The sequence below is a fragment of the Erpetoichthys calabaricus genome, chromosome 8 (genome assembly GCF_900747795.2).
Source record: "Erpetoichthys calabaricus chromosome 8, fErpCal1.3, whole genome shotgun sequence".
Taxonomy (NCBI): Eukaryota; Metazoa; Chordata; class Cladistia; order Polypteriformes; family Polypteridae; genus Erpetoichthys; species Erpetoichthys calabaricus.
Window position 1 is genome coordinate 60120019 of NC_041401.2, and position 27156 is coordinate 60147174.

At 39.8% G+C, this 27156-nt stretch overlaps 1 protein-coding gene across 2 annotated transcripts in view; it reads left to right on the top strand.

Annotated features, from left to right (window-relative positions):
- LOC114655519 (WSC domain-containing protein 1-like) overlaps positions 1 to 24539 on the top strand; it is a 45518-nt gene extending 20979 nt beyond the window's left edge. For both annotated transcript variants that reach the window (XM_028806582.2, XM_028806583.2), the window contains exons 5-9: positions 3152 to 3273; positions 3737 to 3914; positions 14040 to 14204; positions 16759 to 16959; positions 24044 to 24539. In XM_028806582.2, the coding sequence (XP_028662415.1) occupies positions 3152 to 3273; positions 3737 to 3914; positions 14040 to 14204; positions 16759 to 16959; positions 24044 to 24396 (1019 nt within the window). In that variant the 3' untranslated portion in view covers positions 24397 to 24539. The remainder of the gene's footprint in view (positions 1 to 3151; positions 3274 to 3736; positions 3915 to 14039; positions 14205 to 16758; positions 16960 to 24043) is intronic.
- The last annotated feature ends 2617 nt before the right edge of the window (positions 24540 to 27156 follow it).

Here is a 27156-nt window from a genome sequence, read left to right on the forward strand (position 1 = left end):
TTGGCAGCCGGTAGATGCATATGCCAGCACAAGGAGGGGGAAGTGGAGCTAATGATATGCGCTTTCAGCTCTGCTAAGTCTGAAAATTCTGCTTTTGTTTATGTAGTGGAAAATAAATAAAGGAAACTTACTTTGGCTGAATTACTGCACATTCATGAATGATTCATACTGAAAAGGAATAAGATGCCATTTCTTCTCATTTCTTTTTTTCTTCCCAGTTACCTATAAGCCAATGTACTGTTTTACAAAAGTTTGCTTTTCAGGTGTTTTTGGGGTGAAACTCTTCACCTCTGGCTTGAAACTCTTGTGGCTTAGCTGCCCTCTTAAGTTCTACCATCTGCCCACAAGTTTCAGCTGACAGAATCTCTCATAAACTGCAGTAACATGGCAAATGTGTGTGCCAATTTGGGAGGTACAATGAGTCAGAGACGAGTCAGCAAGCTTTCAGACTTTGGAGATTATCATCATCCTATTCAAGTATGTTAATATAATCATACTGATATTATCAAGTTGAATCTACTCAGGGTGGAGCATGGTGTTCAGGGAAACTGGCCTCAAGATAAAGCTCAGCATAATTTATTATGGGTGCTCCTTTAACATCTATTCTTGTTGGCCCAGGGACTCATTAAAGATTGGTGAAGAAAAATAGCTGTGACTTAATGATTGTTTCAATAGGGTTCTGAATGACTGCTTAATGTCAGTGCAGATGCTGGAGGAAGGGGGAGAGGAGACTTGGTTTAAGGTGTTTTAGAGAAAATGGGCATAACCTCCCATAGTTATTTTCATTATTTTCTAATTTGAATCAGATTATTTAGCTCCTCACTGTGGGAAAATAGTGTGAATTCAAGAGATGCAGGAACACTTAAGAGTTGCGAATTCTTTTTGATGACAGAATAGGCACTGGAAATTTTGCTTCCTTATTCATATTTTTCTTCTTCTTATTATTATTATTATGTGGGTTTGAAAACCACTGTCTATCTAAGGTTTGAATTTGTTCTTGTGTCTGTGTGGGCTTTCTCCAGGTATTATGGTTTTCGATCCAAACCTAAACATGTGCGAAGTCAATTGGTGGTTCTAAATTTAAAATGTGTGAGTGTGTGTAAGTTGGGCAGGTTAGGGAAGGGCTCCCCTTCAGGGCTGGTTCATGCCTCACACCTGTTTGCTAGCAGGGCATGCTCTGCCCCTTTATGGCCTGAAATAAATGTTTTGCTGCATTATGAGATATTTATATATGTATGGACCATATGTACACTAGCGGTCAAAACTTTTAGAATACCTCAGTTTTTCTTTAAATTGAATCAGTTAAAATGCAATGAATGGCCTAAAATGTTGAAAAAGTAAGTAGTAAACTGCCAGAGGTTTAAATTTAAAGTTTAGATTAGCAAAACTTGAAAAAAGGAAATTTCGGAATGTTACAAATGAGCCTTCTTCAGGGAACAACTAATAGATTACAACCTACAGTTGTTTTCCTGCAATTAAAGGAAATTAAGCCTTGCAAGCTGAATCAGACAATTTGCGCAGGTGTCCCAAATTCTGTTGATTACTTAAAAGCCTTCAGTCTGTCTTAAAACAGAGTTGGAACAGTCTGTGGTGCTACACCCTCTGAAGTTCTACGTGGTCAATATTACACTATAGAAAGCTGTAAATTACAGTGATAATGACAATTAACAAATGAAATGAGACAGAGCATTACTACCTTTAGAAGTGTAGGCCTTTCATTTAGAGAAATCGCAAAAAAAGCGTCAGTGAGTATGGTGTCCTACACAATCCTAAGGCAATTGGAAACAGGAAGAAACTCTGATAGGAAGAGATCTGGCAGACCCAAAGTCACCACCCAATCAGAAGGCAATTTTCTGAGGGTCACCAGCTTGCCTTATAGGCGCCTCACAGAACAAAAGCTTCAACAATAGCATCAAGCACAGTTTAACAATGGTCGGAAAAAGCAAGTCTCTATTTCTACTGTGAATTTCCCATTGGGATTAATAAAATATCTATCTATCTATCTATCTATCTATCTATCTATCTATCTATCTATCTATCTATCTATCTATCTATCTATCTATCTATCTATCTATCTATCTATCTATCTATCTATCTATCTATCTATCTATCTATCTATCTATCTATCTATCTATCTATCTATCTATCTATCTATCAAGAGGAGGCTTTCATTTAGGCCACTTATTGCATTTCGGCTGATTAAATTTGAAGAAAAACTAGAAAAACTGAGGTGTTCTAAAACCTTTTCCGGTAAATTTAGAAGATGACTTAACACAAGGTAACTTACACCATATCTGTATAGGAGCAATATTTTTAAGTATCTGGCAAGACATTGCCAAGTTTATTGTCATATCAAAACAGCATTATTTTACATAGTTGAAGTCTAGCAGAATTGACAGGATGAGGTTGGGAGCATGCACTGATACAACCCACCACATGACGAACCACCTCAGGATCCCAAATTAGGATTTGAGTGCAGTCATGCAACAGGTGACACCCCAGCACCACACTACTAGCAGAGTAAATAACACAAATATTTAACAACAAAGTAACAAGCATCAAACAAGAGTATAGGATGCTGGGAACTCTTTTTTAAGAAGAGTTAACACCTTAAGCAATTCTAAGGTGCTTTGTGAAAGAAAACAGATGCATTAAGTTCTGTACACTAGAAGCAGTTTTGATAGTCAAGTGAAGCATATCCTATACCTTAGTAGTAAGATAACAGAAGGGTTGATGCTTATTGGAGAAGGCCTTGTAATTAGGCAGACTAGGACTCATTGTATCCCAAATTCCTGGCTAAATTGCCCACCACAGTCTGGTCATTCTGGCCCCCTAATCATCCCCTTTCTCAAATTGGCTAACTATCTCTCACTCCTTCACCATCTAACAGCTAATATGTGTTGAGCACAATGGCACAATAATGGTTACCATCACATCATCCATGTAGAAGCTGCACATTAGTGGTGGTTTAAGTGGCTCCTCACTTCAGCGTAAACCATTTTGAGTGGTGAAAATGGTGATATATATGTAACAAATTCTTATTGTTAATAATACAGACAGAGAAACCAAAGACTTTATCTAGAAAATGTTTGTGGGAAAATGTTTTATTCCCATAAAAGTAAAATGAAAACATTCTTCTCCTTGTTTCCAGACAGGAATGTGCGTTATCGTGGATGCTACCAGAAGCCCAAGAATGTGAGTGCTGCCTTTTCAATGTGTTGCAGTCATGCCAACCTAACATCTGAATCCTGTGTTGAGCTCTGCGCTGACAAGGTGAGAAAAGTTACCTGTCTGATTTAGATTTTCTTAGCATCAGACCCCCCACCAAATGGGTTTAATCTTTGGAACTATGGCATTGTGGAATATTGCCTGTTTGGTTTTGTCCTTGGTAATGGTGATGGCAATGGAACAGCTTTTGATAATGTTAATTTTGGGGCTACATAAACATGGTAAAAGTAAATACTTACATCTAGTACCTTAGTCATACTTGTACCAGTACTTTTGCCTCAAGTTTTGGACAGGGGACTGGGTGTTAATATGCAGCTGTGGTCACTTTTGTTCAAAGGGAAGTTCCCATTGTTCATCTATTAACCCTAATGGAAATCACCAAGGCTACACCCTATTATGTACATGACAAAGGGGGACACTTGGTGTTTACATTTCACTCATAACTAGACTTACCAGCTCTATACTGTTATTCATCTTGTGCCTACTGTGTGGTCTCTTTTGCCCTTAGGAATTTCCTCTAGCCATCACTCAGAGGTCTGCATGTTGTTGTGGTTATTCCAGCATTGACTTCCCTCTCCAGCAGAAATTTGATGACCAATACTGTGGAAGAGCAGCAAACCAGAGTGACCGGGGTGGTTTTCCAGAAGACAATGATCATGTTTTAGCATTCCAGACTCCTGTACAAGGTGAGCACACATTTTTCTTTTGACACTGGTACAACAGGGATGTGATGTTCAGTACTGCAGACAGCATTGAAAGAAAATCTAGAGTTTTGCTGCCAGAAACACTATATCAGTCCTGTTTGCCATGACTTGCTCAGTCCTAATTGTCTTATAGTCTCAAGAATTGTTAAACTTAATTTGCAGTCTTATGTCAGAGTGTAAATGTGTTTCATCTTTGTTCAGAGATAGAGAATGAGGTACACATTTATTTTCCTTGAATGGGGAATGTTGGGTGTTTGTAATATTCCTATGTTCTGATCCTTTTGACTCTGAAGGGAATGAGTGTTGTTTCATTGCTGAACTTTTCATGGTCAATTATGAGCTTTGACTTGCAGGGATACAGTTGCTGCTTGCCATGCTTTTTTTAGACTTTCTGAATGTTTAAATACTCTAAAATTGTCTATACTTTTGTTCATTTAGTTCAGATGTCTTCAATGTTTTAAAAAAGAACAATTCTTGTAACCACTAATTCCTTCACAAAGCAGTGGTTTGCATTGATGGGAAAATGTAAGTCCTAGGATGCTGCCATCATTGAATGAACCTTTGAACTGTTTGGTGATGATTCACAAGACTGTACATTGCAAGTCTTAATATGTTGTTGGGTATTTGCAATGATACTGTCCATACCTCTCCTTGGACTAGCCTATTTATATTTTTCTCAATTTAAATTCTTTATGATAAGTTGCAAATTAAAGTAATAATGAAGTAAAATCAGTGTGGACATTGGGGAGTGCAAAGATGAATTGATTTGTTTTTAACTGATGAATTAATGAACACAATACACATAATGATCTTTCTGAATAAATGGTAATAGCTAGAAATTTGCTTTATTATGGGAAGTGTAATATTTACTAAGAGCAAAGTTTATTTTCTGCTCTGAAATAGTAATTGAATATGAGTGAAGCACAATGGCACAGTGGCCAGCATTGCTGCAACATACAGTGGTGTGAAAAACTATTTGCCCCCTTCCTGATTTCTTATTCTTTTGCATGTTTGTCACACAAAATGTTTCTGATCATCAAACACATTTAACCATTAGTCAAATATAACACAAGTAAACACAAAATGCAGTTTGTAAATGGTGGTTTTTATTATTTAGGGAGAAAAAAAAATCCAAACCTACATGGCCCTGTGTGAAAAAGTAATTGCCCCCTGAACCTAATAACTGGTTGGGCCACCCTTAGCAGCAATAACTGCAATCAAGCGTTTGCGATAACTTGCAATGAGTCTATTACAGCGCTCTGGAGGAATTTTGGCCCACTCATCTTTGCAAAATTGTTGTAATTCAGCTTTATTTGAGGGTTTTCTAGCATGAACCGCCTTTTTAAGGTCATGCCATAGCATCTCAATTGGATTCAGGTCAGGACTTTGACTAGGCCACTCCAAAGTCTTCATTTTGTTTTTCTTCAGCCATTCAGAGGTGGATTTGCTGGTGTGTTTTGGGTCATTGTCCTGTTGCAGCACCCAAGATCGCTTCAGCTTGAGTTGACGAACAGATGGCCGGACATTCTCCTTCAGGATTTTTTGGTAGACAGTAGAATTCATGGTTCCATCTATCACAGCAAGCCTTCCAGGTCCTGAAGCAGCAAAACAACCCCAGACCATCACACTACCACCACCATATTTTACTGTTGGTATGATGTTCTTTTTCTGAAATGCTGTGTTCCTTTTACGCCAGATGTAACGGGACATTTGCCTTCCAAAAAGTTCAACTTTTGTCTCATCAGTCCACAAGGTATTTTCCCAAAAGTCTTGGCAATCATTGAGATGTTTCTTAGCAAACTTGAGACAAGCCCTAATGTTCTTTTTGCTTAACAGTGGTTTGCGTCTTGGAAATCTGCCATGCAGGCCGTTTTTGCCCAGTCTCTTTCTTATGGTGGAGTCGTGAACACTGACCTTAATTGAGGCAAGTGAGGCCTGTAGTTCTTTAGACGTTGTCCTGGGGTCTTTTGTGACCTCTCGGATGAGTCGTCTCTGCGCTCTTGGGGTAATTTTGGTCGGCCGGCCACTCTTGGGAAGGTTCACCACTGTTCCATGTTTTTGCCATTTGTGGATAATGGCTCTCACTCTGGTTCGCTGGAGTCCCAAAGCTTTAGAAATGGCTTTATAACCTTTACCAGACTGATAGATCTCAATTACTTCTGTTCTCATTTGTTCCTGAATTTCTTTGGATCTTGGCATGATGTCTAGCTTTTGAGGTGCTTTTGGTCTACTTCTCTGTGTCAGGCAGCTCCTATTTAAGTGATTTCTTGATTGAAACAGGTGTGGCAGTAATCAGGCCTGGGGGTGGCTACGGAAATTGAACTCAGGTGTGATACACCACAGTTAGGCTATTTTTTAACAAGGGGGCAATTACTTTTTCACACAGGGCCATGTAGGTTTGGATTTTTTTTCTCCCTAAATAATAAAAACCATCATTTAAAAACTGCATTTTGTGTTTACTTGTGTTATATTTGACTAATGGTTAAATGTGTTTGATGATCAGAAACATTTTGTGTGACAAACATGCAAAAGAATAAGAAATCAGGAAGGGGGCAAATAGTTTTTCACACCACTGTAGCTCTAGATCCTGAGGTAAAATTCTGGCCCAGAAACAGTTAGTGTAGAGATTGCATGGTGAGTGTGCATGTATGTGGCTTCTGATGAACAGATGCCACTTTCTGGGTTCCTGCCTTGTACCCATTGCTACTAGGGTTGCCTCCTGCCCACTCTCATCCCCAAACTGAAATAAGTGAGTTTGATAATGGACAGAAGAATGTCCCATAAAAAGGTGTCATTGCAAGAAAAGACAGTAGTAATTTAAGTACCAAGAATGTAAGACATTTGACAAACGAGAGCAGAACATTCAATCCATCAAACTCATTTGTTTAATATTTCATCCAGATACTTCTTAAAGGTTGTCAAGGCATCTTCTTCAACTACATGTCTTGGTAGTTTGTTCCAGATTCCCATTACTCTTTGCGTAAAAAAGTGCTTCTTGGCCTTCAGCCTTAAATGCACTTCTCCTTAATTTCCATTGGTGTCATTGAACATTAGAACAATTTAGATGAGAACAGGCCATTCAACCCAACAAAGCTTGCCAGTCCTATCCACTTAATTTTTCTAAAAAACATCAAGTTGAGTTTTAAAAGTCCCTAAAGTCTTATTGTCTACAACGCTACTTGGTAGCTTATTCCAAGTGTCTGTGGTTCTCTGTGTAAAGAAAAAATTCCTAATGGTTGTGCGAAATTTACCCTTACCCTGATGAACTTAGTTTACAATAACAGTCTCGACCCACTGTACTAATTCCCTTCATGATTTTAAACACTTCAGTCTTGCTACCTCTTAATCTTCTTTTCCTTAAACTGAAAAGGCTCAGCTCTTTTAATCTTTCTTCATAATTCATCCCCTGTAACCCTGGAATTAGCCTAGTCGCTCTCCTCTGGGTACATGAGTACATGATGCACCCCTAAGTTGAAAGAATTCTACTGGATCTACTTTATCAAGTCCTTTGAGAATTTTGAAAACCTGGAGTTAGTCCCCAGACAAGTCTCTTCTGCTCTAGACTAACAGGCTTCATTTTCTGACATGTTATTAGATAGATAGATAGATAGATAGATAGATAGATAGATAGATAGATAGATAGATAGATAGATAGATAGATAGATAGATAGATAGATAGATAGATAGATAGATAGATAGATAGATAGATAGATAGATAGATAGATAGATAGATAGATAGATACTTTAGTAATCCCAAGGGGAAATTCACATACTCCAGCAGCAGCATACTGATAAAGAACAATATTAAAGAGTGATAACAATGCAGGTATACAGACAGACAATAACTTTGTATAATTTTAATGTTTACCCCCCTGGGAGGAATTGAAGAGTCGTATAGTGTGGGGGAGGAACGATCTCCTCAGTCTGTCAGTGGAGCAGGACATTGACAGCAGTCTGTTGCTGAAGCTGCTCAACTGTCTGGAGATGATCCTGTTTAGTGGATGCAGTGGATTCTCCATTATTGACAGGAGCCTGCTCAGTGCCTGTCGCTCTGCCACGGATGTCAAACTGTCCAGCTCCGTGCCTACAATAGAACCTGCCTTCCTCACTAGTTTGTCCAGGCGTGAGGCATCTTTCTTCTTAATGCTGCCTCCCCAGCACACCACCGCGTAGAAGAGGGCGCTTGCCACAACCGTCTGATAGAACATCTGCAGCATCTTATTGCAGATGTTGAAGGACGCCAGCCTTCTAAGGAAGTATAGTCGGCTCTGTCCTTTCTTACACTGAGCATCAGTATTGGCAGTCCAGTCCAATTTATCATCCAGCTGCACTCCCAGGTATTTATAGGTATGTACCCTCTGCACACAGTCACCTCTGATGATCACAGGGTCCATGAGGGGCCTGGTCCTCCTAAAATCCACCACCAGCTCCTTGGTTTTGCTGTTGTTCAGTTGTAGGTGCTTTGAGTCACACCATTTAACAAAGTCCTTGATTAGGTTTCTATACTCCTCTTCCTGCCCATTCCTGATTCAGCCCATGATAGCAGTGTCGTCAGCGAACTTATGCACGTGGCAGGACTCTGAGTTGTATTGGAAGTTCGATGTATAGGTGGAACAGGACCGGAGAAAGTACAGTCCCCTGCGGCGCTCCTGTGTTGCTGACCACAATGTCAGACCTGCAGTTCCCAAGACACACATACTGAGGTCTGTCTGTAAGATAGTCCACGATCCATGCCACCAGGTATGAATCTACTCCCATCTCTGTCAGCTTGTCCCTAAGGAGCATAGGTTGGATGGTGTTGAAGGCACTAGAGAAGTCTAGAAACATAATGCTTACAGCACCACTGCCTCTGTCCAAGTGGGAGAGGGATCGGTGTAGCATGTAGATGATGGCATCCTCCACTTCCACCTTCTCCTGGTATGCGAATTGCAGAGGGTCGAGGGCGTGGCAGACCTGTGGCCTTAGGTGGTGAAGCAGCAGCCACTCCATGGTCTTCATCAAATGTGACGTCAGAGCGACAGGCCGGAAGTCATTCAGCTCACTAGGACGTGATATCTTTGGGATGGGGGTGAAGCAAAATGTTTTCCAAAGCCTCTCCCCTGTTCCAGGCTCAGGTTGAAGATGCACTGTAGAGGACTCCCCAGCTCCAATGCACAGGCCTTCAACAGTCGTGGCGATACTCCATCTGGACCCGCTGCTTTGCTGGCACAAAGTCTCCTCAGCTCACTGCTCACCAGCGCTGCTGTAATTGTGGGTGGGGATGTCCCTCCTATGCTGGTATCAGCAGAACGATGGTTGGAAGGTGCAGTACTTTGAGGTGACATTGGGTTAGGGTGGTCAAACCTGTTAAAAAAGTTGTTCATCTGGTTTGCTCTCTCCACATCTCTCTCGATGGTGGCACCCCGCTTCGAGCTGCAGCCAGCTATGATTTTCATCCCATCCCACTCTTCCTTCATGCTGTTGTTCTGCAACTTCTGCTCCAGCTTTCTCCTGTACTGCTCCTTTGCTGCCCTGAGCTAGACTCAGAGTTCCTTCTGCACGCGCTTGAGCTCATGCTGATCACCGCCTTTAAAAGCCCTTTTCTTCTGGTTCAAAAGGCCCTTGATGTCACTTGGAATCCATAGCTTGTTGTTAGCATAGCAGCGTACAGTTCTTACTGGAACTACAATGTCCATACAGAAGTTGATATAGTCAGTAGTGCAGTCAACAACCTCCTAAATGTTCTCACTATGTGACCCCTGCAGGATATCCCAGTCCGTAGTTCCAAAGCATTCTCTCAGAGCCTGCTCTGCTTCAGGGGACCACTTCCTGAATGAGCGTGTGGTTGTAGGTAGCTCACTCACTCTTGGTTTGTAGTGAGGCTGAAGCAGAACCAGGTTATGATCTGCTTTCCCAAGCGCAGGCAGCGGGGTGAAACTGGTTGCTGTCCTCTGCACAGCTTCAAGTACTGCTATGTCTTTTTTGGTAGAATGGTTATCAGAAGAGGACATCTACATGTTTTAACCTGTAAAATAGTTTTACAGTGAGAGATAGTGTGGTTTTATTTGGTATGCCCTGAACTGCCATCCCTGTAGTATCAGCTATGTGTTACCAGGAGAGCCAGTGGTGTTTATTAAACCTGAAAGCAGACTATGTGACAGCAGTTGTTACATTTGTGGCACTAACTGATTATAAAATCCTTCTGTTGACATATAAATTCTAAAAATTACCAAGAAAACAAATATGGAAGCTAGATATATGAGCAGTAAGTAATCACTTTGCTTGTGAAAATACTATATAACATTAGAATAAATAGAAATGAATATTGATCAAATACAAAATAACATAAAAGTCACTTGAAAAAATTATCGATATCCTGTGAGGTGGCTGGAACAGCAAAGGTTTGGTTCCCGAAGTGCTACTTGAGGCAAAGAAGCATGTTCTTTAACTAAGTGTTGGAAACAATTTGATATAGGGAGGGAAATAATAATGGCTCAAAAATAAATCTTTAATTGTTAACTTCTATTATAAATCAAAAGCACTCCACAATATCGTAAGGGGAAGAAAAGCCCTGTAGATAGAAAATCCAAATCTTCAAAAATCTAAACATGAAATCATTAAACGAAAAGTTTCAAGCAGAAGGGATTGGGGGAAACCCATGAGTAAACACAAACAAAATGTGAGAACTGGAGCAATAATCTCTAAAATAAAGAAGAAATTATATCAGAAAATAATCTAGGACTCATATATGTGCAAACTGAACCAACTTAGAGAAGAGAGCCAAAAATGAAGAGAAGGAACTCAATGGCAGTATCATTCAGCAGTTTGTTGTTGACCGAGTTGAGACTCCTTGTACTTACAGCCAAGGGCCATAGGAAAACAATAGAGCAAAAATGTTCTAGAAATTGCCAAAACCAGCCGAAGTAATACATTTTTCATTATTATTATTAACATTATTATTATTACAGATGTAATCCCATTGTAACAAAACCCATGGGACCATAAAAATCTTTTGTTCTAATGGAAATTTCGTTATAATGAGTATGGGACTGATAGTATAATATTGAGACCAGGGTCACCGGTGATTCACCATCTCTAACGCAGTGGTGCAATGACAGCTCTGTAGCTGCTCATCTGCGTCTGGTAAACAGTAATCCAAGGGCAAAGTAATTTGTAATCTGCAGGATCAAGCTTACGGTGTAACATGATTGGCGCACAATGTTTATCACATTTAAAATCAGACTTTGACCTCACACTCTCCTGATCTCTCTTCTTCAGACTGCCATAGCAGTGATTCCAAGCTGCCAAAGTTCTAATCTGAAGATGGGAGTTAAAGAAGGATGTTTGGTCATGTCTTGTGTGCTTCAGTACTGTAGTAACAGCTCCTATTTTGGATGAAGTCTTGAGACTGTACCTGCCTTATCTGTACAGTAGTAAAGTACTTGTGTTTTCCTTGAAAACCTGGACTCACTGTCCTGTCTCTTGTGCAGCTCTGTGACCCAAGCTTGATAATACCGGAAAACAGTGCTTGTTAAACTGCAAAAAATATTTTATTTGGAAATGAGGCGTTAGCTGTAACTTTTTTTTTACATAGAAATACAGGTATGAAAATGCAGAATGAAAATGAGACAAATGTAACTTTTTTTTAGAGAAATACAGGTATGAATACAGAATGAAAACAAGTTGTTAGGTGTAGGGGCGGCACGGTGGCACAGTGGTAGCCCTGCTGCCTCGCAGTAAGGAGACCCAGGATTGCTTCCCGGGTCCTCCCTGCATGGAGTTTGCATGTTCTCCCCGTGTCTGTGTGGGTTTCCTCTGGGTGCTCTGGTTTCCTCCCACAGTCCAAAGACATGCAGGTTAGGTGGATTGGCGATCCAAAATTGGCCCTAGTGTGTGCTTGGTGTGTGTGTCCTGTGGTGGGCTGGTGCCTTGCCCGGGATTGGTTCCTGCCTTGTGCCCTGTGTTGGCTGGGATTGGCTCCACCCCCGTGACCCTGTGTTTGGATTCAGCGGGTTGGAAAATGGATGGATGTTAGGTGTAACTTTATTTTAATAGAAATACAGGTATAAAAATACAGAAAGAAAACAAGATGTTAGGTGAAGATGAAGGCGCCACATTATTTTTCTTTATTTCGGAATCAACTTTTACCAGGATTGTTAATTTTTCTTTCAGCATAAACTGATGTTGATTCTCACTTTATTGTTCATCTCTAAGAAAACTTTGAGAACAGCTATGAAACTTGAACATTATCTGCACATGACACAACTACCCATGCAGATGCTAGGTGGAGCACTAACTCAGAATTCAGCTATGTGATGTTGCGCCTACACTCTCGCTGAGACTGCACGAGACCAGATATTGCGCAATAGACTGTCTCTTTTTTTTTGAGACAGCCTATTGCAGGGTTTTTGAGATTCAGCATGGAAAGTGTAGGCATTAAGTATTTTTTACATCGCATTCGTATCTGCAGGTGCAATTTTTCGTAGAAAAAACATTTGTTGTACTGAAATTTACATTTCGTTAAAATGAAATTTGTTTAACATGATTTTTGTTCAGGCCAGCAAAAAGTATTCATTATTCTGAACATTTTGAGATTTGACCTGTATTATTATTATTATTATTATTATTATTATTATTATTATTATTATTATTATTATCTCAAAGGTTCTAATAACTTTGCTGTCTCTTGGAGTGCCCTTTAAGGTTTGTTTTTATTCGTGCTGCTCCAAATTACTAATTCTTATGAATTCAACCTGCACTGCCTTCCTTACACTGGCGTTTCTCAGCCTTTATTTTGCTTGACAATAAATGCATGAGGCTTACCCAATTGTTTAAGCATAAAATATCACTCATTGCATGTGGTGTCCCTTTTATACATTCATTTTTGCAATTTTTCTTGAAAGGTGACAATATTTCTAGAGCTGACAGTACTTTATGTTTTGTGGGTGGAGCCACCATTTACATGTCAGTTGGAGCACCGCCCTCTGCCTATACATTCTTGGCAAAGAGGTGAATGTTCCAAATCAGCATTGAGAATTGTGATGAAAATTTCCTTTTGTAAATCTCATTGTAAAGTTTCTGTTTTTTTATTCTTGCATATTTTTTTTTTATTTTGAGATTTGATTTGTGGTCTGGAACTTATTGCTTGGGTTATCTTTTAGGGAAAAAAACTGATTTGGCCTCTTTTTTCCTTAAGGGCTAATTAACCTTCTTATTTTCAAAGAGCTAGATTTTGTATGGTCTTCTCTCCCTCATTCTTTGTTTTCTCTGTTTTTGGTTCAGAAGACTATTAAGGATTATTTTGTGATTGACTTTCCCTTTGTGCCTGTGAAGGACAAAGCCTATTTAATGATTTAGGGAGAAGCCATTTTTAACAGTAAGTCTCAAGACTGAGCCTTGATTCTGGGATGTCTGGCATCATTTTGATATTTAGTGGCAGGATCTTACATCTCACAATGATTTTGGATGAGTCCAGATTCAGAATGTCAGAAGATGTGTTGGTGACAAGTACATTGATGCTCATCTATAGCCTTGCGAGAAACATAGTGGTGGCTCAGTAATGATACAGGTATGTATTTCAGCCAATGGTGTAGGGAATCAGGTTAAAACCAATAGAATAATGATTGGTCAGAAATACAGATTTTGATACATTATGCCTTACTTCAAAAGATCAATTTATTAGCCAAAACAACATGTTTCAGAACAAAAGAGAATTTGATAAAAACCTGGTTGTGATCATTTCAGATTGTCAGCCTTCTCCAGTCCACACAACATTTTATGAATTTTCTCCAACACATTGGTAGGAAATTCTAGCATGGCAGGATGAAAGCCATCAAACCATCTTATTAAATGACTTGTTGCGTTATCACCAAAAGAAGAAATTGGATAGAATAAAAAACCTCTGGCTGTTGTGACATTTCAGCATTAGAGTTGCTGACACCTTGTGTACAGCATTTAGAGATAAAAGTCATGTTTCTCTAATGTACTGTAAAAATATAACTTTTTTCTAACTAACTAATTTTTGTAGACAAATGTATCGGTCACCGAGGTTTAGATTAAGTTTGTTTAAAAAGTATGCTGCATAGGAGCCTTCTGTTTAGTTTTTTATTGACCTATTTCTTTCCTTAGACACTAGGTGTACCGACAGGAAGTTCAAACCAGAGAAGTCAAATGCGCTGGTGGCTCTATCCAGCTTCCCTGGAGCTGGCAACACATGGGTGCGCCATCTCATCGAACTGGCAACGGGATTCTACACTGGCAGCTACTACTTTGATGGCACTCTGTACAACAAAGGTGAACAAATCATCCTCTATGATAGGAATTTCCAGTTTCCTTATGACCTTATTTTTAATATGGCCTGTTTGACCATTTACTTATCACTTTTTAAGATGCTATCAATTTAACCTTCTAGGAAGTGTATCTGCAAAAATTCTCTTGAAGATTCATAATGTGAAAAATCTCAAAACTACCCATCCACACAACAGGCTAGTATAATTAAATCAATCCAGAGACTTGATGGTAAATCTTTTTTATGAGTCAATAAACATGATAAAAGCAATAAAAATAAGCAGGCATAAATTAAGGTAATGTTCACTGTTAACAATGTCATAATGACCACAAACCAATCAAAAATCAAACAATAAAAAGCCGGATGGCAGGTCATTCTTAAAAAGGTATAAAGTGCGTATACCAGCACTTATAAGAAATTTAACTGAGCATAAGTCATCATGAGTTACAAAAAAGGATTTATATCTTTTGTTTCTAACATACCTATCCAGCCTGCTAGATAATTAATATAAAACTTGGACTCATAAGGGATTACTGTAAAGCAACCCCACAGTAATTAGTATGGTAATTACTATGGAAAGCTAGTATTTAGGCTGTTGCCATTTACAATTTCAAAATTGTAAGAGCCAGTCCCAGTAAGACCACCCTGTAGGGCACACTGTCAAGTCCAATGCCACTCATTCTCAACAGTCACTTGAGTGCTGCCGATCTATCACCACATGTTTGAACTCAGAGGAAGCCCACTTCAACAAGCATCAGGGAGTTGAACTTAATGCATGCTGCAGGGAGCCAATGTAGCGACCTGAAGAGAGGCGTGACATGTGCTCATCTCGGCTGGTTAAATACAAGACAGGCTGCTGCATTCTGGACCACCTGCAGCGGCTTGATAGCACATGTGGGTACTCCTGCAAGATGCATGTTGCAATAGTTCAGACGTGACAAGACCAAAGCATGGCTTAAAAGTGGCATGGTCTTAAATGTAATTGGAAATCACCAATAGAGAAAGCATGGTCAGTAAGCAAATGTCTGTGCATGGATTGAACAAAACAGATCAAAAGGAAAAGGCAAGGCTGAAATCAAAGTGCAAAACTGAGCTTAAGAGTGAAAGCAAAACTTAGGACTCGGAAACTGAAATAAAGACTATGACACGTGCAATTCAAATCTAGAAATCTTACTCTAATGAATGAGTAATGGGATGGCACAGTGTTCATCTCTGCAGTCCCAGATCGCCAGAGTCCTGTGTTTGAATCCCATTTCTTGAATTGCCTGTGTGGAAATGCCGCATTATCCCCATATCTGCATGGGGTTTTCTTCCGCATTCCAGTTTTAGTCATATCCAAAAGATATATGGGTTAAGTGAATCATCATTTCAAAATTGTTCTGGTGTACCTTGTGATGGACTAGAACACTTCAGCACTAGCTCCTACTTTGTGCCCTATACTGCAGGCATACACTTCACCTTCTTGTGATCCAGTATTGATATTAGAGTAGAACAGAGGGAACAGGAAAAAACAGAGATCACTGTTTAATAGCAACAAAGCCAATAAGCAGAAGGAAAACGAAAGAAAGGAATAACAAATAAAGCCATAAAGGATCATTTCAGCAATACATTTTCTGTGGGCATTCTGATTCCGCCAGAAGCAGTCCAATGAATGAACATCGACTTCTGGTCGCACCATATCTTGCATAGCGGGATGACCAGAAAGGGTGTCATCATGGAAGACAGGTTAAAAGCTGTGCCTCACCCAAATCTGTCCCCTAGCTTACCTCGTGCACAGAGCCTTTTAACACACTCCTGTATCGCATGAAATGAGATAGCTGGGAAAATAAATTAATAATTAATGATAGGCACAAGGCAGTGTATCAAGTTTATGAGTAAAATATTAATTATGCAAAGTACATAATGTACCGTACACACTTCAAAAATAGGTTTGATTAAACAAGTAGTAGTAAAACAAGTCAATTTTAAACTGATTAACATTAATAGATCCTAACAATATATTGTATGTCTATTAATGTTATTGATAAGATGTAACCAGATAGTGAAAACCAAAACTCAAGTGAGCAGCATCCTTGGAGAAAAAAACATATGGGGGGTCAATATACCATTATAAACTAGTCACAATTCAGGAAACTGATTCCAACTGACTGTATATCCAGTCCTGGGCATTTGAAAGAATTAGAAAAGATTGAGTTGGGCAATCAAATAGGACGGCAAAATCATTTCATCATTGGATTCACCCTTGGATTCCAAGACTGCCGAGTATTTCTTGTGTGTTTTTCATGGGCAAGGGAATGGTTTATCAGTACTGCAGTGGCACCAACTGGCCCTTCCATTACATTGAGGTCAGAGAGTAATGTGGAACACTGTATACAATTTATATACAGTACAGTGCTTCTCAAGGGCACTACGTTTCACTGGAGATGCTAAATAGAGAATCAGTATGGGGGTGTGCAGCCTGAGGTGGAATAGCTGCACTCACTTTGCTGTTAGGATTATTTTCTGCTCATTCCCCCTAATGTGTCTTTCTTGACATCTTCCTTGGTCCATATGTTATAGGGTTTAAAGGAGAGAAGGATTACTGGAAGAGCGGCCGAACCATTTGTGTGAAGACTCATGAGAGTGGAAAGAGGGAGATTGAGATGTACGATGCTACTATTCTGCTCATCCGGAACCCTTACCGTTCTCTGGTCGCTGAGTTTAACCGCAAGTGTGCTGGCCACCTGGGCCATGCTTCTGAACAGCACTGGAAGAGCAAAGGTGTGGGTCTCTGCACGACTTGTCTAAGCACATAATGTTATGAATATCAGGGTACATTTAAAAAATAATGTATGCTAGGTATGGTGCATGTTATTCTGCTGCCATAGGCTAAACACTGTTGTACCACCATTTTGAATTTCAATTTCACAACCAGCAGGCAGTAACACAAAAAGAATGCATATTGTGATTGTATGGAACACTCTTCACACACTCCATGTATTATGGGACAGTCTGAACCCTGCGACATTTCAGAAGCAGTTTGATGCACACATCCAGCACCAATGCCAGTCTCTTGACAATTTACTGTTTCACTGTCATGCATGTGAACAGACACAAAGTCTATAGGGAACAAATTCTACACATACCAGACAAAGAGTATACTTAAAAAACTGCAGAAGCATTATTTCAATGACATTATTAAATTAAATAAGCTTGCTTTTCAGAAGTGTGTGAACCTTCGTAGCTGCAGAAATCTTAACTGCCTCTTCTATTTCAATTTTCTGCACCAGTTCATGTTCTATGGAAATTATCTCCTGCCCATTAGGGCTCTCCTGTGTCATTGTACTGTGCAGGCAGTTTGTTTTTTTTTTTTAATTAGTTTTAGCTTTGAGAAGCTGCCCACTCCTGAAGTCACCTTTGTGTTTTTGGAGTGCCTGCTGTTTTACTATTCTCCTCATTTTTGTATTTAAAGCCAGACAGTTTTGATTTTTTAAACTCATTCACTCAAGAACATAAGACCATAAGGAATTTGTCAACTGAGAAGAGACCATGCAGTCCATTAGGCTCATTTATTTGGCTAATTGCTAAGCCTTGGCTGTCTTAACATATGGACACAATGGGCACTAGCCAGGGGCCCCAGGAGCACAGGGGCCCACAATGTTTCTGATGCCTATGTATGCTTCTGTTTTGCTATCAAAACCGGGGACCCAGCGCACTACTTTGCCCGGGGACCTATGATGCTGTTAAGACAGCCCTGACCTAAGCTGCCTATGATGCTATTAAGGCAGCCCTGAGCTAAGCTGTCCTAATATTTCATCCAGAGACTTCCTAAAGGTTGTCCAGGGTTCTGCTTCAGCTACATGGTTTGGTAGTTTGTTACAGAATCCTGGCCTCAGTCTTAAATGAACAATCCACTGAACTGAACTGGTGCCAGTACCATAAAATCAGTGATAGGCTACCTGAACTGGGATTGCTATATCCGACATGATTTAAGAGAATCTGGTAGTGTGACAGTTTACAGTAAATTTGTCAGCCACCCTTGCTCAAATTCTTCTGTAGTTCACTATATGGACAGGCCAGGTCTGACTGCATAGTAACGTTGCTGAATAGTCAGGAAAAAAGGAGTTCTGGAGAGGGTCACATCATGAATATGTTATACTGGTTTCATTCCCCATTTTCACTAGAGGCTTCTGTTTTCTCCCACAGTCCTGACACCTGCAATCATGGTAGCAAATTACTTGAAATGTCCCCAGTTTATGTTTTATTTATTTGGCAATAGGATATCACTCCAAGATGTTCCTCCATATACTACTTACTGCCCAGTTAAACTACAACATACTACATACTACTGCTAAGTGATGAGAGAGACCTAATGGAGTTAATATGCTGTGGGCAGTGTAAATAAACAAGTGGCTGATCTGGTCATAAGTCAATAGGAAGTTACTCATAGCAATGACGAAAAGCCTACAGCCAAAGCTTCATTGCAGAGGGTTAAAAATGAAAATGTTGATGTCCTTTAGTGAGCCTGTGAACGTCAACAAAAAAAACAACAACAGTCTTCATCCAAAACATTTAATGGGCAGAAACATTGAAAAATCTATAATTCCTACTCCTAACGGTATGACAATAACTTAGAGGTGAAAGAACAACAGGCTGAAAACAAGTCTCATTAGATGACTTTTCCAGTGATTTTCAGTCAAAGCCTCCATTCACAGAATCATGCAGCAGGCTCCCGTTAAAGCCAGTGTCACACACGTGCGAATAGGTGACAACTAAAGGCTTGAATAATAGTAATTATACCAGGGGGCAGCAAGGTGCACTAATTGTCCCTCTCAATCCCTTACAGACCATTCTCGGGAAATACTGCCCAGTTCCGGCATCTGTGATGACATCACGTCTGGATAAATACTTAGGGAGCGGAGCCTTTTTCCGAACTATGGGACGAAATCCCCACTCGGAAACTCAGCCACTGTACTCTCCCACCTGGTAATAATTCAGGTCCGGTCCTGTTTTCTCTGGGCTGTAAATATCCTGCTGGCTATGCCACTGTCACAAGTATTACTCAGAGACACCATAAAGGTTTGCGGCAGCCATCCATATATTGTATCCAGGCTGCAAATGGTTTGAAAATAACAAACAGTTCTTTACAAATCGGAGTCCACAGTTGAGCTGAACTGTTGAATTAAGATGGTGGCTTCAAAGGCCATTGGAGAAAATGATGTCATCAGGGCCGGAACCGGAAGTAAAGTCTTTGGCATCACTGGGACTGGAAGTAACATCATCGATGGTGCCGGAACCAGAAGTGATATCATTAGCACCACCAGGACCGGAAGTAACATCATCAGAGACACCTGAGTGACATACCCACTTGACTCAATCCATTTAGTCCGAAACTTAGGTAAAAAATTGTCTTTAGCCACAGGGCGAGCTGTGTGAATGAGAGCTGACCACCAATAAATTCATATCTAGAAGTACAATGTATTTAATGTAGGAATGCAGGTTTGGTCCAAACAGATGAGAAGCTTGTCTGTCTGATGTCTTGTGTTTTATGTATTACAACAGAAAGGATAAATAACTAAAACGCCAGTAGGGTTTGATTGTGGGATTATGGGGTGCAGCTCTAGGCAAAGAACAAGTAGGCACCGGCCTAGGGATGCCTTGTCCAAGGGGGCAGCAAAAAGTCATTTCATATACTGATCTTGCAGGAGAACAACACCAACCCCCCAACTGGCAAGCTTGACGATTTCAGTAATGGATTCGACCACACGGATCTTAAAGAGGGACTCTATCTTGAAAGTCTCTTTTTCCGCTCTTGCAACCGAGTCTGACTGGATGCACAGTGTACACTTAAGCAGGCTCTGGTGATAACATTACTTTTTAAGGGCATGAGGTGCTGGCAGCTATTCTAAGGTCAATAATAAATCAAATTTTACAAGGGGAACATGAAAATTATTTTATTTGTGGATCCTAAAAATACTGTATAAATGGGAATGCCTGTAAACTGAGTGGTGCGATTCATCTATCTCTTTCCTGTGTAATGTGTATCACTGGCTCGCAGTTCAGTTCAATTTATTCCAACACACTTTCACTTATAAATCCAGCATGTTATGTAATAATTATACTGTAAATACTGCAGAATTCGAATAAAACACCAAATAATGTATAACAAAAATATTACGTTAGTTTTAAAAAGAACAAAAAAGAATTTCCCTCATACTTTTTTTTTTTTAATTCTAATAAAATTTTCCTAAAGTGTCAGTAGCGTTTTCAGTCACACACTGTGCCCCATGTTAAGTCACCTGTACTCAGTCAGGCCCTATTTATACCACAAGCCATTCCACCCCGATCTTGTATTGGTGCCGCTGGTGAAACAGAACAAAAATTTGGAATAGCAATAGGAGTGGACTGGAAACCATTGGTGTCTTGCACCTCTGGGATGCCCTCAGAAGAAAATTGAAAGATTTCAAAAAATTGTACGCAAACTGATTTTCCAAATGATTGAATATAGAAGTATAAATAAATATGTGTCAAACACACCAGACTGTATATTTATCACATTTTTGCCTGCATTTCCTCATTTATTTATAACTTTGGCATCACTCGTCCTTGATGATGGCACCAGGAGTGACAGCAATATTGCTCTCCAGCAGTTAAACAGCAGTCTGCTGTGACTTTACCTAGAGACTCCACTCTCTGTTTTTTCTTCTCCATTCTTAACCATCCCACATATTGTTCTTCCCCTACAGCTTTATTCTGCTGTGATTTGTTTTTCTATATTTATCTCTTTATTTATTTCTATCATCCCCCAACTTTAGTGCTGGCAGTTGTTAGGGTTTGCAGCGTGACAGGCGCTTGCATGCACAAGTTAATATTTAATAGTCTGGGTCTGACATAAGAGGACGCCCTAGGGTGCATTGCCTGAAGTAGAAAATCATTAGTTTTGTGTTAGCAAAAAAGGTTGAATGAGCTAAAAATCAAAATGACAGGATATGGCAGAAAATGGCTGTGTGTGTGTGTATCATTTATAATGTAGTTTGTGGGATTACACTTCTTTTTTCCATTTGGAGGCACAAATATATGTGTAAATGACCTGTTCTGTTTTTATTCTACTTACAAAAAATATGAATTACTTTATATGACACTTTGCCTTCATAGGTAGAATGAAAGTCACTGTATGTATGTATTCCTGTATGCATGTATATACATACAGTGTGTGTTATTATTACTACTACTATTATTATTTCTTTGGTGCCTATCCCAGCTTAACTTGGGACATGGCTAGAACTAGTACATTAAAATACTATGTATTCATTTTATTTTTTATTCTTCTTGTGCCTGCATGGGTTTCCCTTCTGGTATTCCAGTTTTTCTCCCATATCTCCAAATATATGCAAGTTAGGTCTGGTCAAGTAAGGAAAGACAAATCAGAGAGAAGTTGGAGAAAATAAATGTTGGGGCGTCCACCTGGCTGTCTGCCATTTAATTCTTGTTGGCTTTCCGCTAATTCAAAACAAACAGGTGCTCTGTGGTATAGATGGCAAAACAAAACATAATCAGGTTGCCTCTTAGGCCTTAAACAAAGTGTTCTTTAAATGTAAGTCACAAGGATGGAGCTCCGTCCTGACCAAAGAATGACGCCTTCTTTATAGGCAGCAGACTGGAAGGGGCAGAGTCAGCTGCCCTCACTGGTATCTCCTCAGCACTGTGGATGGAAGGGAATAGGAAATGATTAGCGTCAGCGTCCCCTCTTGTCCCAGAGTGGTATTACATACCTCACATGAGGCCAGAGGGTGAGCTTATGACATGTATGCATGACATAGTTTATTTGGCAACTGTAAGTTGTCCCCTATGTGAGTGCAAGTGGGGGTATATTTATTAGCGGGCACTGTGATGGACTGGCACCCTGTCTGAGGCTGTTTCCTGCCTTGTATCAAGTGTGGAAGGCATAAGCTTCAGCCTTGATTTGGATTAGGCAGATCTGAAAATGGTATGCCATTATTTTAATTAAAAAATGAATTATTACGAAAACTCAAAGTCAACTCAAAGACAACAGGTTCCATTCTTATCTTTATGCCCCATATCGTATGAATCCTTTTATTGCAATGAATTTGCATTTTGAAAGTTTCTGAACTTATGTCAAATCCACCTTATTCGATATTATAATATCCATAGTCAGACATCACTTTTTTAAGTTGTCACCAAATGCAATATCAAACCAACTGGTAATTTCTACATTCGCATCAGTTATCAATATTAGCCATTCATCCAATTTCTCAACCTGCATATTACAGTCCAGTGCCTATCTGGGTATCAAGCAGAAATCAGGAATTAGTCCTGGCTGGGTTGTCGGTCCATCACAACACACACTCTGGCACACAGCCATTCACATTTACAGTGCAAAGACAACGTAGGGTGCTCTGTTGAACTAGCGTAGCAATCACATCTGTGGGACATGGTAGGAAAATCAAAACACCTGGAGAAAAACCACGCAGATACAGAGTGAACAGGCAAATGTCACACACTGGAGTAACTGGATCTTCAGGAGATTTGTACAACTTTGCCTTGTTCTATTATTATTATTATTATTATTATTAGTAGTAGTAGTAGTAGTAGTAGCAATAGTAATAATTTGCTGTTGTTAAAATGGCAAACACTTAGGTGGCTTTCAAGATTGGAGTACATTTTTTCTTAAATATTTCTCTTTTTCTTTTTTTTTTTTTTACAGTTGGCACAAAGGCAGCTTTAGTGACTCACTCAGGGTCACACAGTCAGACATTGAGCTGGCAGCCTTGTGATTTCATGTTCTGTGTCTTAGCCAGCAGGCAGCAGTGCCTGTCAAATTTCATTTTCTTTAATGGCCTTCAGATTTGGGTGGCCCAGTCAAGCCGTGGGGAGCCTTGCCACTTCATATCATTTAGATTATGATTTAGTGCCGAGTCTGTTAATTATTTCTTCAAATGGATTCCATCTCCTAGCTCTGATCTCCCCCGACCCAATAGTTCAAAGACTCACGGACCAGTTCACTAATAACAACAGTAGGGTAGCACAGTGGTTTATGATACTCTGGAGACCTGGGTTCAATGCCCAGGACACTCACCTTTTGTCCAGAGTTGACACATTCTCCCCCATTTTTGCTTTGATTTCTGGATTTCTCATACTTCTGAAATCCTGTATGTTGGGTTGGATGTCTCAGTGCTGGGCTGGCATGAGTTACTGTGGTTGGATATGCACAAGTGTGGTCTCAACATTGGACCAGCATCCTGTCCAGGGTTTTTCCTGAAGTAGGTTTCACCTCTTTCTTGCTGTATTCATGTGCTATCAGAGTATTGCTGACTTGTGAAATTTCACATTCCCACTTCAGTACGTTCACATGAATTTCCAGTTAGACTATTCAGAAAAAGTTGAGGTTCATTTCTTACTTGTTCCATAAAAAAAGAAATTAAATATAAATGGCATATTTTCATGAAAATAAAGAGCAAACTAAACACATTAAGTGTGTATCACTTTCTTATAAATGCAATTCAACCACAAAAATGACATTTATGGCTGGCCAGTTTATAGTTTTGTTTTATATAATTGACTCAAATGAAAAGTCAGCGTTACATCACCTTTCAGAGAATTTCGGTAGCTCTGTTTTCTCTGAATTGTCCGGCTTGTAGTTCTGACCTCGTAGGGCATTTACTTGGAGTTTCCTACTTGGAAAATTGTACTTATAGTCTGTCTGAATGCAGCATATGATTCTGTACCTGACTAAACTGATTTAGGAATTTAATGGAAAATATTCAGTAATTCCCATGGTTCCACTAAACAATACAATATCTAAATTAACTCTGTTTTCTGTCTTTTGGTTTCCCACCCATTCCAGAATGGCCTGACTTTGTTGCCAGCTATGCCCCATGGTGGGCCTCACATGTGTTGGACTGGCTGAAATTTGGGAGGCGTCTCCTGGTGGTCCACTATGAAGAACTGCAACAGGCATTGTTCCCCCAGTTGCGGCTCATCACAAACTTTCTGAACGCCAGTGTCTCTGATGAGCGACTGCTGTGTGTGGAGAGTAACCAGGATGGCCATTTCAAGCGCTCTGGTGTGCGGCAGAGAGGCTTTGATCCATTCACCGTGGAGATGAAGATGCAGATCGATGGCTACATCACCATTGTGGATGCAGCTCTCCGAACTCATAATTTTACTGGCTTACCACAGGAGTATGTACCCAGATGACAGGCAGGACAGCACTGACACAATGGTGTCCGCCTAGTCCCCAAATTCTGCGCTCGATTGTCATTCCTTGGCTGGCTCTGCACTGGGGTGCCAGAACGTTTTTAGATTCTTCTGGACTTTTTGCACTTGTGTGGCGAGCTAAAGTTTTTTTATATTTTGGCTGTCTGATTAAAAAAAAACCTACTTACTCAGTTTCACAGCAAATTTCTTTCCTTGGTGTCTTAAATTATTTTTCACTTGAACAATTTATTTAGACAGAGAGGGGAAGTGTGGAAAGAGGAGATGCTGACAACCTTTAATGGCTGGCATCACAAAGAAACACATGAGCAAGAATCGCAGGATGGCACAATACTGTGGGTACTGCTTCAAGTCTTTTAGGTTTGCAGGTCCTTTGGAATAAAGCTGGCACTATTCTATGCCATACTGCCTCATTGAGGTGTCCAGTTGAACTCTCAATTCCTCTGGCTCATCGCGACTCGAGAACTAAAGTTATTTTTTTTGAATTAATCCCTGTTATGTTTTCTCTCTGAGGACAGAAGCAGTTATCATCAGATTTACAACTGTTTGGTTTGACAATATAGTAATAATAATAATAATAATAATTCTTTGCATTTATAAGACGCTTTTCTCACTACTCAAACCGCTCAGCAATTGCAGGTTAAGAGCCTTGCTCAAGGGCCCAACAGAGCAGAGTCCCTTTTTGGCATTTACGGGATTCGAATATGATATCTCAGCTATGCTTCAACTATACAGCTATAATAACATCATAAGTGCACTGAAGAAAAATAATACTTTTGAGTTGTATTGTGCATTAACTGAGAATGAGAGAGATTGGTAATAATGACCTCCTCTTATTTTAGTCAGAGTCACAACTGTTAAAAATAATGCTGCATACTTTTCTTTGTCAATGCTCCAGTACTTACTTTGCATCCCACTTAGAGAATCACACAAATCCAAAGGCAAAGTCACCAACATCCAATACAGAAGTCCTCTTGATGATCATGATTCTCCTGTTTATTCTGTTATTCCACATAGACAAGCATACCTTCTTTCCTGTAAGCCATACATGCCTGGTCGCTTCCTGTATTAGAGCGGTTAAATCGTTAAATATTTACTAAGCAGTCACATATTGGCCATATTTCATCAGGAAGTAAGGCAGGAATTGTTTCATTGCTGCAATCCCATATTGAAGGAAAATTTAGAACCACTGCTTCTCAGGTGACCATTCCAGTGTTTGGTGGTCATTCCTCCACATCCATGAGCCGGCCATCTACTCCCAAACAGGTGGATACCCATGCAGAAGTCTGCCAGGATCTGTTAGTCTGCTATGAACTAGGAGCTGATTTGGCTCTTTTAAATACACTCCAAAAAATGATAATTAGGGTATGCTGCTATTGCTCAGCTAATTTAAATTGACTTTACTTAAAATGAGTATAGGTTCTAAGTGCTTTATGCCTACCCGTTTCTAGTACAACTGACTTAAATTTCATGGCTGACACATTAAGAAGTACAGGGAGATTCACTCGAAAGAGGACCTGAATATTCTGCAATAATTCTTGCTAGGACGAAGCAATCTGAACGAGCAATGTGCTCCTCAGTATATGGAGCTTCGAACAAGCCAGATGCCCCTGTGTCGGAGCAATGAGACAGGCACCGGACAACCGTCGCAACATTTAACCTCCGTTTGCAACTTCTGGGTACATACCCCTTCACTCAGTCACTCCACTTTTCATCAGGATGGTGGTGTATAGTATTGAGCAGCGATGTCAGAATCAACAGGATGATCATGAGTTAATGGAAGGTTACTTCCAGGAAGATGGAGCAATGTGTCACACTTTGGCAAGGAGCAAAGCAGAAACTGAGTCTTTCCTCGGCAACACTGTAATTTCAAAGGTGCATGGGCCACCACGGTCTCCGGATCTGACACCACCAGACTTCTTCCTTTGGGGTATGCTCAAAGGAAACATCTATCGGAACAAGCCTCGCACTGTGGAAGATTTGAAGGAAAACAGTTGCTGCTATTCCCCCCAAGATGCTTGGCGATATGTTCAGGAACATGGATCGCCGCGTCAAAATGTGTCTGGCAGAAAACAGAAACCACTTCCAGCTCTGCATGTAATGCAATCGATTACATATACATCAAGGTATAAAGCATATTTTTTTAGTTCAGATTGCTTCATCCTAATGGGAGTTACAACAGAATATTGAGGGCCTCTTTCGAGTGAATATCCTTGTATAATTTACATTGAAACAATATGAAAGGACCTGAAAACTTCAATTACACTGGTCTATAAAAAAAAAAGTACCATTCACGCCAAAAAGTTTAGGTTTCTGTTATAGATTTGAGGGAGCTGAATCAAAATCTCCCAACATACAGTAATTGCTCTATCACACCAAGTTTCTGAGACATGAAGGTTTAAAAGGATAAAACAGAATTTTAGACAAAAAATGTAATGTAAAAAATAATGATTATTTAGACTTGTATAAAGTATAAAGTACATGTATAACTGTTTTAAATAAAATTACTTCCAAAAAGTGCCACATTTTTTTCCTCTTATAATCCTCTGAAGGTCTTTCACAACGGAATGACCAACAGATGTCTATGAACAACAAAACCACTCCACTTTCTAGTATAACATCTCTCCGTCTGAGCAATGTCTTCGTGATGCTCATCAGAGACTGCTCCCATGTTCTTGGGGAAAAGATCCAAGTGAGAGTTTTGGAAATGGATTTTTAAAACCTTCCAAGTGCTATAGGAAG